Raw genomic sequence first — 12,105 nt, 5'->3', positions numbered from 1 at the left:
AAGGAGACAGAAAACTTGGCATGTGTGTGTACACATGTGCAAGTGTGTGTGCGTATGTGTTTGTGAGAGAGAGAGATGATAGGTAGGTAGATAGATAGATAGATAGATAGATAGATAGATAGATAGATAGATAGATAGATGGATAGATGTAACTTTTAGCTGTGCTGACTTATGAGTGCAGTTGTCTAGGTAAACAAAAAGGAAGCTGGCACCCAAACTGAGAAGCAGCTTATGCAAAGACAAGGAGGTGTGAAGCAGTAGATGGATCCAGACCCTTCTGTGCCACAGCGGCTGAGGGAATCCTGCAGAGCTGTGTTTCCTGTAACCAGCCCACGGTCCCCTCCATTGAGTCTTTGTATCTTTGCCAAGTGGCTGGGGTTCTGGAAGAGTGCCTGTCTCCCATGGTCTTGAGGGGGCTCTGATTGGGGCTCCCTGTAAAATTCAGAGAGCTCAGGGATTCTCCGTGCAAGAACGCCCTGGGTGGGAGATGTGGGATGCTGAGGACGGGCTGACTCCCATTTCCGAGGGCAATACTGAGGCCTGTCATCCTTCCTTCAGGTAAGCTGTGCCAGTGGACGGATGCCTGCCTGTCTCATCCCTGTGCAAACGGAAGTACCTGTACCACTGTGGCCAACCAGTTCTCCTGCAAATGCCTCGCAGGCTTCACCGGACAGAAGTGTGAGACCGATGTCAATGAGTGTGACATTCCAGGACAGTGCCAGCATGGTGGCACCTGCCTCAACCTACCGGGTTCCTACCAGTGCCAGTGCCCTCAAGGCTTTACAGGCCAGCACTGTGACAGACCCTATGTGCCCTGTGCACCCTCCCCCTGTGTCAATGGAGGCACCTGCCGGCAGACCAGTGACTTCACTTTTGAGTGCAACTGCCTTCCAGGTAAGGAGTCGCCCTAGTGTCCCGCGATGGGGAGACACAGGTCCTGCACAGAAGGAAGGTGGTGGGTGTGGCTCAGCGGCTCCTTTAGGAAGTATCGTTCCCGGCAGGGAAAAGGAGAAGTAAGAATTTGGGGTGAGGTGGTTGCTGGTGAGGGAGAGGTTTTATGGGCCCCACGTGGTACATAAACTGAGCAGAGGGTAACTGAACACGTCAGGGTTTATGATGACGTGTGGCGAGGAAATTATTTATTGTGCTTTCTGGAGAAACAGTAAGAAGTAAGAGAAACCGCTGTGGGAAACCGGTAGACAAGTCTATGGAATGGAAAGGAACACAGGGAGAATTAGACATTGGAAATCATGCATGTGTGATAAATAAAGTGCTTTAAACTGAATTAACAGTCATAGTTGGGGATCAGCTCTCCTCTATGCTTTCACCTCTGATGGAATAATACAGAGGGAGCCAAAACAAATGTATACACATTGTAAGAAAGGAAAACTGTATTAAAATTGTAATACTCAATATATACCGATAACAAAAGGGGAATGCAAGTCACGCTTGACTTCTGCAGTTACAAGAGGTGCTCAAAGCAGTTACCATCAGCATAATTTTAGTACAGTTTTTTCCATTCTTAAAATGTGTATACATTTTTTGGACACCCTCTGTATTTTCCTATCTACCTAAATGGACCCACCTACCCTTTTGTGGTTTTCCCCTGGACTTCTGGCCCTCCAAACCCTCTCTAAGCACCCTCTCTGACTTTGGGGTAACCCTGCCCTGACGTGAAGCTAGAAAATTCTGGAACGGGGGTGAGGGTGGCCCTCGGTTACTCAGTGAGTACTTTTGGATGAGCGTTGACAGGTTACATATGGCACCATCATACATAACCCCAAGATAGAAGCAAAAAGAGGAGCATCGTAGGGGAGCTTGGGGCCCAGCCTGCCGTAGAGATGGGGAAAGAAGTGGGCCCGGCCAATTCACTCAACTCCTTTTAAAAATGACGAGGCGGCCGAAGACCCAGAATTTTGATTGGGAACAAAACACAAGCAGCTGGAGCCGATGAATTACTAAGCAACAAAGATTCTGTTTTTATACAAATACCCTTAGTACAAAAACAAAAGAAGGAAAACTGTAGGGGGGAGTAATGTGCTAAGTAAGCAGAATCGCCTCAGAAAGCAGTTGTAGCTGCTCTTTCGGAATGAGAATCTGAGATTCTGGTGGTGTGTATATGGTTCACATATAACGGGGATGGTGTGTTTTATCTTTGGGGATTAAAGGTCATATGCTGGTCCTGGGTGTCAAACCAAATAGTAATTTATTCATTTCATTCAGTAAAAATGTATTGACTGCCAGCTACGTCCTAAGCATGGTGCTTGGGACTTGGGATACAGCATACAAGTCACTGCCACATAATAGCAAACTTAGACTATTTAACTGTGAGCCACAAGAAGAACCTATTATTATATTGCTTTCAGTTTCTCTTTCAATGAACAGATAATACTATCATCCTAGACACTAACTAAAATTTTACTGACTTACTATTGCTATCCTCCACATTATCTTGCAGAAAGAATAACTGAAAGGTATCTTTCTTCACTCCTGTTTTCATTTTAAGGGTTAAGGAAGGAAATAGAAATGTACGCAATGTAATTTTACAAATATTCTAACGGTCTAATATTTTAATAGTCTACTAGTCTAATGGCTAGGAATTGAAGTCAGGGTGATTTACTGGTGAGGGCTAAATGTGTTTTTCAGTTTCAAGAGAGTTACTTTTAGTAGTTGCATAGACCAAGAGGTTGATTTGGCAGCAAAATACGTACGGGAAGTTCGAGAAGTCAATAAAGGAAGTTTTTAGCTAAGGGAGAGTGATTATTCACTCCCATAGTCTCTGCATTGTTATCCATCAGCCACGATAAGAACCTTAGGGAATTCTGAGAGTGTGTCCAGGAAAGGATCTGTCAAACCAGAATAGCGTCTCCTCCTTGAGAAAGGAAATAACCAGGGATTCCACAGCTGAGAGGCTGCCAGGGCGAGTGGGACGGACTAAGGAGACCATGGCTCTCTCCTACCCTCTGCTTGTAGTTTAAAGCCAGCCCTTTATTTACTCACTGATGGTGTGTGTGTGTGTGTGTGTGTGTGTGTGTGTGTGTGTTTTGGGGCTTGGGATGAAGGGGGTAGGGAGGAGATTTGGCGAAGAGAAAACTAACATTTATTTAATTCCTTTTATGAGTCAGGCACGATGCCAGGTACTTCTGCATCCATTAGCTCATTTACACAAAACCTTGGGGATAAGTATTATTTTTCCAGTTTTCCCAGGTGAAGTAACTCAAGTTGGGAGATGTTAAGTGATTTAGCCAGAGTTGCACAGCTGACATGTGATCAGGCTGAGTCCTGAAACCCAGGCTGGTTATTTCCAAGGCCTCTGCTTTTACATCGCCCTGCATTGCCTGTCTACCCCTGAAGGTGCTTTGAAAATGTGTGCAACTTTTTGTTAAATGCTTTGAGATGTTTGGGTTAAAACTAATAGGTTCGTGTTGTAAAAAAAAAAGATACTTCTAATTATGACTGAATAGTATTTGTTATATATCAGCCTCTGTATGACATCGTGCAAACATTTAAAAATAGTGAAGTAGTCTAGTCCTTTCCTTTTGGGATCCCACGATCTATAAAACAGATGACACCAGCTTGGACGATGTATAGGAAAAAATTAAAAAATAATTTGAAACAATAGATGATATGGTAACACTGTGAATAAATACGCATTTACCCAGTTTGTAAGATTTTGTGCTCATTGTTTTTATGTCCTGGGTAGAGTTTGGAAAATATTAACTTTATGTCCACATAGGAAAATAGGGCCTGGATATGATTTTCTTTTAGAAAGTCCTCTTCATAATGCAACCCCATTCTCCTTGCCCCCGTCCCCTCCATCGCCTTTGCACTATTCTACACGATTAAATGACTAAAATGTTATTTAAAATAATAATCACAACACGCAATGTGATTCATAGATGATATAATACAGAATTGTACACCTGAAATCTATGTAACTTTACTAACAATTGTCACCCCAATAAACTTTAGTTAAAAAATAATAAAAATAATCACCATCTCAGTGTCCATAACACCTTTATTTGAAGAGAATCATTATTCTTTAGTTCTAAAAATGTAATCAATAATGTTGTAAAGATTTTGTAGAGTATCCGATGGACACTTGTCCCATTAGGGAGACCACCTCAGGGATGATGTAGATGCCTGATCACTGCACTGTACACCTGAAGCTGAAGCTGAATAATAATGAATGTCAACGACAAGTTTTTATATATATATGTATATGTATATACTTACGAGAAGTGGAGAACAGCATTAGGAATAGAGACAGTGGAAATGTAATGGCCGTGTGCGATGTCAGAGGGATAGTGGATGGGGGAGGGGGGTTCACACAGTGTGAGGGATATAAAAGATAAACGTCTAAGTATTACTTTGCTTTGTGCACCTGAAACTAATAAAAAAAAAAAAGAAAAAAAGAAAAAAAATGGGGAAACCAAGTCAGCAGGAGGCCAAGTAGCTTGTTAAGTATTCTGCAACTCCTAAATGGCTGCTTCCCTCCACATTTCAAGTCTCTGCATTTTGAATTGAGGCGTACTCTGATTACCCATTTCAAATTGTAATGGTCCCCTAAACCCCCTTAATTACTTGCCCTTGTCTACTGTTTCCTCCCTTTTTCTATAACATTTATCTTCTTACTATATAATTTGCACTGTATAATTTACTCCACATGTTTATTGTTTATTGTCTATCTTTTGCAAATTCTGCCCCCTCTTCCCCTCTCCACAGTGAAAGCTGGAACCTTTGTTTTTGTTTAGTAATATGTCACAAACACTTAAAAACAGTGCCAGGTACATAATAGGAGCACAAATATTGACTGACTGACCGAGTTTAGTATGTTGTCACATTATCGAGGCTGTCACTTGGGTCTTCTCGTTTTCTTTCTGGCATCATGCATCCTACACTTCGTTTCGCTTCTCCTGTTGTTTTTACATTCTCTTTAACACTGGAGGAAGCATTTCAGCGTCCTTTTCCACTCTGAATGTCAGTGAGCCCCACAAAAGTTAGTGATTATATTTGAATCGTTCAGTTAGTTCTTTTCCTGCAAAGGGCACTAAAGTTACTGAGAGTTGATTTTAGTATTATTGTAAGACTCACAGGGAGGGAATCAAAAGTGCCCAAATGACTCATCTTGGGTGACAAAAAAAGAAGTATCTCTCCATAGAGGGAAGGAAGAAAAAGAATCCATTCAAGAGGGAACTAATAGAATTAAACCAAGGAACCATATTTCATCTTCTCCTTAGGTCAGCAATAATCCAGACCTTCATGAGGAGCCATTAAGGAAAGTCTTTAGCAGAAGCCCTGAAGGGGGGCACGCAACCAGAATACTTTTCATATGAGAGTAACATAGAAAATAAATTATTGAATCATTGACTCCCAGTATTTGGGGGTTAGGGCCAACTAGTAGGCAGAGAATGAGTTCGGCTGGTTTTATGTTTGTGGCCATTTTGAAAAGTGGAACAGGTACTCAGGAAGCAGTGGGTTGTTTGAACCTCCTGGCTCGTGCCTTGGGAATTCACAGTTGGACTGGACAGTCCTCAGCGTACTTTCGCTTCTTCTTTCTCTCCCACAGCTTTGTATTCCTCTGTGATTTTTTTTTTTAAACTTCATAAAAATCTGTCTGATCTGTCTTCTCCAAACAACGAAGGTTTATCCTTTGTAACCCGCCCCTCTCCTTCACAAGCTGATTATGTGTAATATCTCCATGTCATTGAAATAAAGCTTAAGCACATTTTGTGGCTTTTGTGTCTGCTCTGTTGTTGCTGAGCTTAAAAGCTAGTAGAAATAATTCCTTCTTGCATTCTTACACACAGGGGCATGTGATGTGCTCTTGGATATTATACTAATCATATCTTGGCAGGTTTTTCTGGAACAGATGCAGAAACGATCGTACCACTTTCCAGGGTGCATTACTTCAGCTCCTTTGACTTGGGCCCCAAGTCCAGTTTTCCTCAGTATTCCTGGAAGTGTTTCCTGTTCTCCCACGCTCGGTAGTTTGGCCCACGCGCAAAGGCACCTTTTTCACCAAAATGCCTTCTCTGGTCCATACCCCCTATGGGGATGACAGACCCTTTAAGGTCTTTTAGCAATCTGCACTCCTCTAGCCGAACACTTATCAAACTGATTGTTTATTTGTTCGTCTTTCTCAGTAGTGAAACTCTTGTTTTCACTTTCACCCCTAGCACCCAACTTCATGCCTGGCACAAATCTGAGAGTGCATGAATGTTTGATGAATGAATTGAATGTGATGGAGAATTCCTACATTATATAATTTTTTTTTAAATGTACTGAATTTATTTCTTTTGAATCCCGTATTCATTTCTGTGACTTCTTTGGTAATAAAGTTAGAAAGGAAAGTAGAGAGCATTAGGGAGATATTAAGGGAAGCAGTGGGAGCAGCAGCCTGGGTGGGGCTGAAGGGGGGCGGCGGGTACATGGGTCCGTCAGGGGGTCAGTGAGCTCCTCTGGGCTGATTCAGAGGATGTGTGGCCAAGAAAGTCAGTTGGACAGAGATGGGACCAGTTTGCGTTTGTGATAGGCTTCTCGCAGGAGGTGGGGGGAGAAAGTAGCCTTGGAGCATCTACTTTTACCTTTGTCCCATTCCAGGTATCCTTGGTTCTTTCCTCACTCTTTCATCCGGGTGCACGGAAGATTTTCCTAAGGACTTGCAGCCTGGCCTGAGAGAATCCTGTTCTGTCAGCTCATCTTCCCCTTTCTGCTCTCTTTTTTGTGCCTCCCCACCAAGCCTTTCCACTCTCGCACCTCCCAGGGTCTGAAAATGGAAAGATATGGATGCTCTCTTGAGAGATGCTCTTCTGTGTGTGGTATGGCACGCTCAAGACGCTTCTGCCCCCCACCTTCACTGTCATCGTTTATCAGTTACGTGGCCCACGGTTTTATAACAGCCCTGTCTTAAAATGTTCCTTCGAAGTTTAATTTCTCTCCTTTTGGCCTTTTAAGGCCGTGAATTGGCTCAAAGCAGTGGATTCCTTTTAGTATGGTCACGTGAGCCTTTCTGTAAGTCGGCTACACACGTCCCACCCACAGGTCTGGAGACTTGTCTGTTTCCCTTTTCCCTAAAACCTTTAAATATATTTTTAAGAAGTGGTTGCTCTGTAACCTATTCATATAAGCCTTGCCCCTCCCCCCTCGGATAGACTTTCTCGCAACAATTTATTTACCAGCCATTTCCAAAACGAGTTCTGTATCTCTATTTTTAAAGCATAAATCCTGTCTTAACTTTGGAGGAGAACTGATTTGGCCTGAGTTTTTCTCAGACATGGGAACTTTTGACCTAAGGTCAGTCTTTCAGATGATTGAAAGAGAACTCGGAGGTCCCAGAGCACATACTGAATGAAACTGGGTAATGTTTCTAGTTCAGTACTGACTCCTACCTACTAGCTGTGTAAACTTGGATGAGTCAGCCATGTGGCCCTCTGCTTCTTCACCTGTAACTTACGACGGTTAGATCATCTCTAAAGAAGGCTTTGGTCCCGTTGATATGTAATAGTATTAGCTAATATGTGTAGACGACTTACTGTGCATCAGGTACTGTTCCATGCTTCTCCTCCTGATGTAAGAGCTTTCTTGAGATAATTTGCATACCGTATAATTTGTTCTTTTTAAAGTGTAGAATTCATTGGTATTTAGTATATTCGCAGATATGTGTAACCATCACCACGATCAATTTTAGAACATTTAGTCACTACAAAAGAAACCCTGCACCCCATAGCATTCACTCCCCATCCTTCCTGAATCCCTCCGAGTACTAGGCACCGACCAATCTAAGTTCCGTTATAGATTTGCCTATTCTGGACAATTCATATCAGTGGGAACACATAATATGTGGTCATTTGTGATTTGCTTCGTTCACTTAATGTTTTCGAAGTTCATCCGTGTTGTTGTATCAATACTTCATTCCTTTTCATGGCTGAATGATCTTCCATTGTCTGGATTTACCACATTTTATTTATTCAGTCATCCATTAATTGATACGTGGGTTGCTTCTACTTTCTTGGCTATTATGAATAATACTGCTATAAACATTCTTGTACAAGTTCTTCTGTGGACATATGTTTTCATTTCTTTTGATTATATACTGTGTTTCCCCCAAAATAAGACCTAGCCAGACCATCAGCTCAATGTGTCTTTTGAAGCAAAAATTGACGTAAGACCCGGTCTTATTTTACTATAATTTAAGACCAGGTCTTATATAATATAACATAATATAAGACCAGGCCTTATTTTACTATGATATGAGACCTGGTCTTATATAATGCAATATAAGACCTGGTCTTATAGTAAAATAAGCAAAAATATTAATTATATTATAGTAAAATAAGCAAAAATATTAATTTTTGCTCCAAAAGATGCATTAGAGCTGATGGTCCAGCTAGGTCTTATTTTTGGGGAAACAGGGTGCTTAAGAGAGGAATTACTGTGATATGGCAACTCTGTTTAACCTCAGGAACTGCCAGATGGTGCTCCAAAGAGGCTACACTATTTTCCATTCCAACCTGAAGTCTGTGAGGGTTCCCAATTTCTCCACATCCTCACCAACACTTGCTATTAAAAGTCTTTTTTATTATAGTCATCCTCGTGGGTGCAAAGTAATATCTCACTGTGCTTTTGATTTGCATTTCCCTGAGGACTAATGATGTTGAGCATCTTTTCATGGGCTTATTGGCCATTTGTGTGTCTTTTTTGGAGAAATGTCTATTCAGATCCTTTACCCATTTTGTAAAATTGGGTTATTTGCCTTTTTATTATTATGTATATTGTATTTTTATTGCTGTTGTAAGAGTTCTTTATATATCCTAGATACAAGTCTCTTATCAGGTATATGATTTGCAAATATTTTCTCCCATTCTGTGGACTGTCTTTACATTCTTGATGGTGTCCTGTGGCACCCAAATGTTTTTAATTTTGATGAAGTCCACCGATTTTATTTTTTCTTTTGTTGCTTGTGCTTTTGGTCATATTTAAGAAAGCTTTGTCTAGCCCAAGTCACAGAGATTAACTCCTGTGTTTTCTTCTAAGAGTTTTTAAATTTTAACTGTTACATTTTGAGTTAATTTTTGTGTACGGTGTGAGGAAGGGGGTCCAGCTTTATTCTTTTACATGTCGATATTCAGTTGTCCCAATGCCATGTATTGAATGAAGTGCTTTTTATATCTAAATCATTTCATCTTTACAATAGTCCTTTGAGCTAGGTCTCCTTAATTCCCCCAGAGAGGAAAGGTATAAGTCTGTTGCCCGTATTCACTCAGGTATTGTCTGGCAAGGCCAAGAGCTGAACCTAAGCAGTTTGGCCTCAGAGGCCATGCTTTCACCATGAATTAATCTTTCACCTACCCGCCTTCTTACCTCTCTCCCTACTGTCAGAGAAGAACTACCTCAGAAATAGTCAGTCAGTCCTAAAAAGAAGACATTTTATTTCTTATAGTTTGTGACTATGCTATAATGCTTCTGTTGTCTGCATTTGCCTGTGGTTGGTGAATTCAATTAGTTGTAGCATTGGCTAATAGAAATTCAGGGTCACAGTTTCAAATCCTCATAGTTTGGCTACAGGGGCTTCCTCACTTCCCTGCCACCCTAGTGAATAATGTTTAGTCTTAACCACCAGAGAGATCAAGTGAGGGGGGGAGGACCATTACCAGTTCTAGATCATCACTAGACCACACAGCTTCTACAGTGGGGGGGCAGGAGCCCCATTTCCCTCCCACACTCTAAAACTCTACCTTTAACTTTTCTAAAGAATGTTTCTGCTAAGAGCACTAGACTAGGAATGCAGACCTCAGTTCTTGTTCACCCCTACTTGGTGATTCTGGGTAGTTTTGCCCTCACTTTATCAGAGTTTGTGGTGGGCTTAACCAATTCACCAGTCTCTGACTCATTAGTCCGTCTGTGAGAGGTTCATAGGATTACACAGATGTGTGAGTAATATGATCATTTTTTTAAAATCTGAGTCTGTAAAAATTTTTCATACTCTTTCTCAAGTTTACTTAGTGATTCATCTGCTTGAATGGACTAAGTACCAAATACCAGGAGAAACAGAATTCTCTTCAGTCAAGCTTTCAACTACCACCCCACCCCACCCCCTCCTATGAAGTGATTTTCTTTGGTCTCTGGGTAATTTTTTTGACCACTTGGTTTGTGCTTATTTACATGACTGCCACTATATTAAAAGAAACCTGCCATGTTTAGTGTAACAGAGCAGATGTAGAATGCCACAGTAGCTTGTGGGCAGGAAGGAACAAAGGAAGGTGGATGGATTTCTTTCCCAACCACCAGGCTGAAGATGCCTTGAAAGCAGGAACTCTGTGTCTCTTTTACTCACTGCTATAGCCCAGTGCCTCGTGTAAGACCCAGGAAGTGTTTTGAGTGTGAGAGAAGAGTCTTAAGGGACATTTTGAAGAGGCCAAATACTTAGTCATACTCTACTTCGCATAGGAGAATGTTCCGTGACATTCTCTTGTTTTAAAGCTAGTAGGCTTCTATTTTAATAGCTAAGACATTTGGTAGTGAGGACAGAGAAAGGAAAAAGCCCAGTATATAAATTACACAGGAACACATTGAGGGCAGTTGGGGTGAAGTCTGATGTGCTAGTTTCATTTTTCATAAAAGGGGAAAATCAAGAGGAAGGAAGCGATGCTCTAGAGAGAAGGATGAAGAAATGGAAGGGTTGGTAAGTTTAATTAGTAATAACGCCACCCTGTTTTCAGATAGCTTTTTGGATTTCTAGTACACTTTACTCATGGTGTAGCACTTACCACAGCCTAGAAAGGTGGGCTGGGCAGAGAGAATCGGCCTCATCTTACAGACGAGGAAGCTGATTCAGAGTCTGGAATTTACCATCTGTTAAATAGCTTACAGGTACTAGTGAGGTTGGAACTTGACTTATATCTTCAGACTTTAGTATTTTTCTTACGCCCTCTACCCCCACCTAGATTTCCCAAACAGTCATCCCAAGGGGAAAAAAAAGGAATGTAAACTTAATTAGACAATCTTTTATCTGTTCTTCTCATTAATTTAGCATGGAGCTGGGGTAAATCTAATACCCCTCACCCCCCTCCCATTTTTTTCTGGAACCAGGGACTTGGTGTCCCAAGTAGAGAAGCAGAGATTTATCTTCACTGGGATTTTATTCCATGAAACACTTTGAAATACTTGTGAGGTAACTGTGAAAGCATGCCATGGGCATAATGAGTTCCTTTAACTGTCTAGCTATGCTGGCAGCCAGAGAAGACAGAAGATGGGGGGATTTGTTTTCATTGGGGTGACCAGCTGCTGGCTATTGAACTGAAGTAATGAAGCAGGTCTGTTCTGAGGATTGTGCCCTGTGGGAGAAGAGCAGGTCATTGCATCTGTGTGAGAATTCACTGTTCCCTCTTGCTCTCCTCTTACCAGGTTTCGAAGGGAGCACCTGTGAGCGGAATATTGATGACTGTCCCAACCACAGGTGTCAGAATGGAGGCGTTTGTGTGGACGGAGTCAATACCTACAACTGCCGCTGCCCCCCTCAGTGGACAGGTAAGTACAGTGCAGGCAGCGACCAGAGCGGGGCATGGATTGGTCCCCAGAGGCAGGCTATTCCTGAAGTGGGCACCTTCTGTGAGGGTCTCTGTGCTATGTCACAGGGGGTCGTGCTAACCCTGTATGTTCTCCTGTGTGCACTGGGGCAGCTGCTCTGAACTCGGCACCATATGGCAGATGTGAGAGACGAGAGTTATAGACAGACTGCAGTTACCTGGGCAAAGCAGCTAGAATATTCCCTGGACCGTGGTAGATGCTTAATAAATATTTGAGAGGAAAGGAGCATACTTAAATGTGAAAATACAAGTGTTCTCACCACACACATACACATACACATACACATACACATACACACACATATACACATACACATACACATATATACATATACACACACACACACACACACACACACACACACACAACTGGTAACTAGGTGAGGGAATGAATGCGTTACCTAAACTTATTTTGGTGATTATTTTGCAATATATACGTGTCACCAATCACATTGTGTACCTTAAACCTACACAGTGTTGTATGTCAAATATATCTCAGTCAAGCTGGGGGAAAAGA

At 41.8% G+C, this 12,105-nt stretch overlaps 1 protein-coding gene across 2 annotated transcripts in view; it reads left to right on the top strand.

The window, feature by feature from the left end:
* The window catches only part of NOTCH2 (notch receptor 2), a 149,026-nt gene that overhangs the window by 64,138 nt on the left and 72,783 nt on the right, over window positions 1-12,105 (top strand). For both annotated transcript variants that reach the window (XM_074319094.2, XM_074319093.2), the window contains exons 4-5: window positions 559-894; window positions 11,407-11,529. In XM_074319094.2, coding sequence (XP_074175195.2) covers window positions 559-894; window positions 11,407-11,529 — 459 coding nt within the window. The remainder of the gene's footprint in view (window positions 1-558; window positions 895-11,406; window positions 11,530-12,105) is intronic.

This window comes from Rhinolophus sinicus, chromosome 7 (assembly GCF_057876585.1).
Source record: "Rhinolophus sinicus isolate RSI-liver-muscle chromosome 7, RSI-T2T, whole genome shotgun sequence".
In the NCBI taxonomy this organism is placed as follows: domain Eukaryota; kingdom Metazoa; phylum Chordata; class Mammalia; order Chiroptera; family Rhinolophidae; genus Rhinolophus; species Rhinolophus sinicus.
Note: the sequence above shows the minus strand (reverse complement) of the source record. Positions and strands in the feature narration are given on the sequence as shown.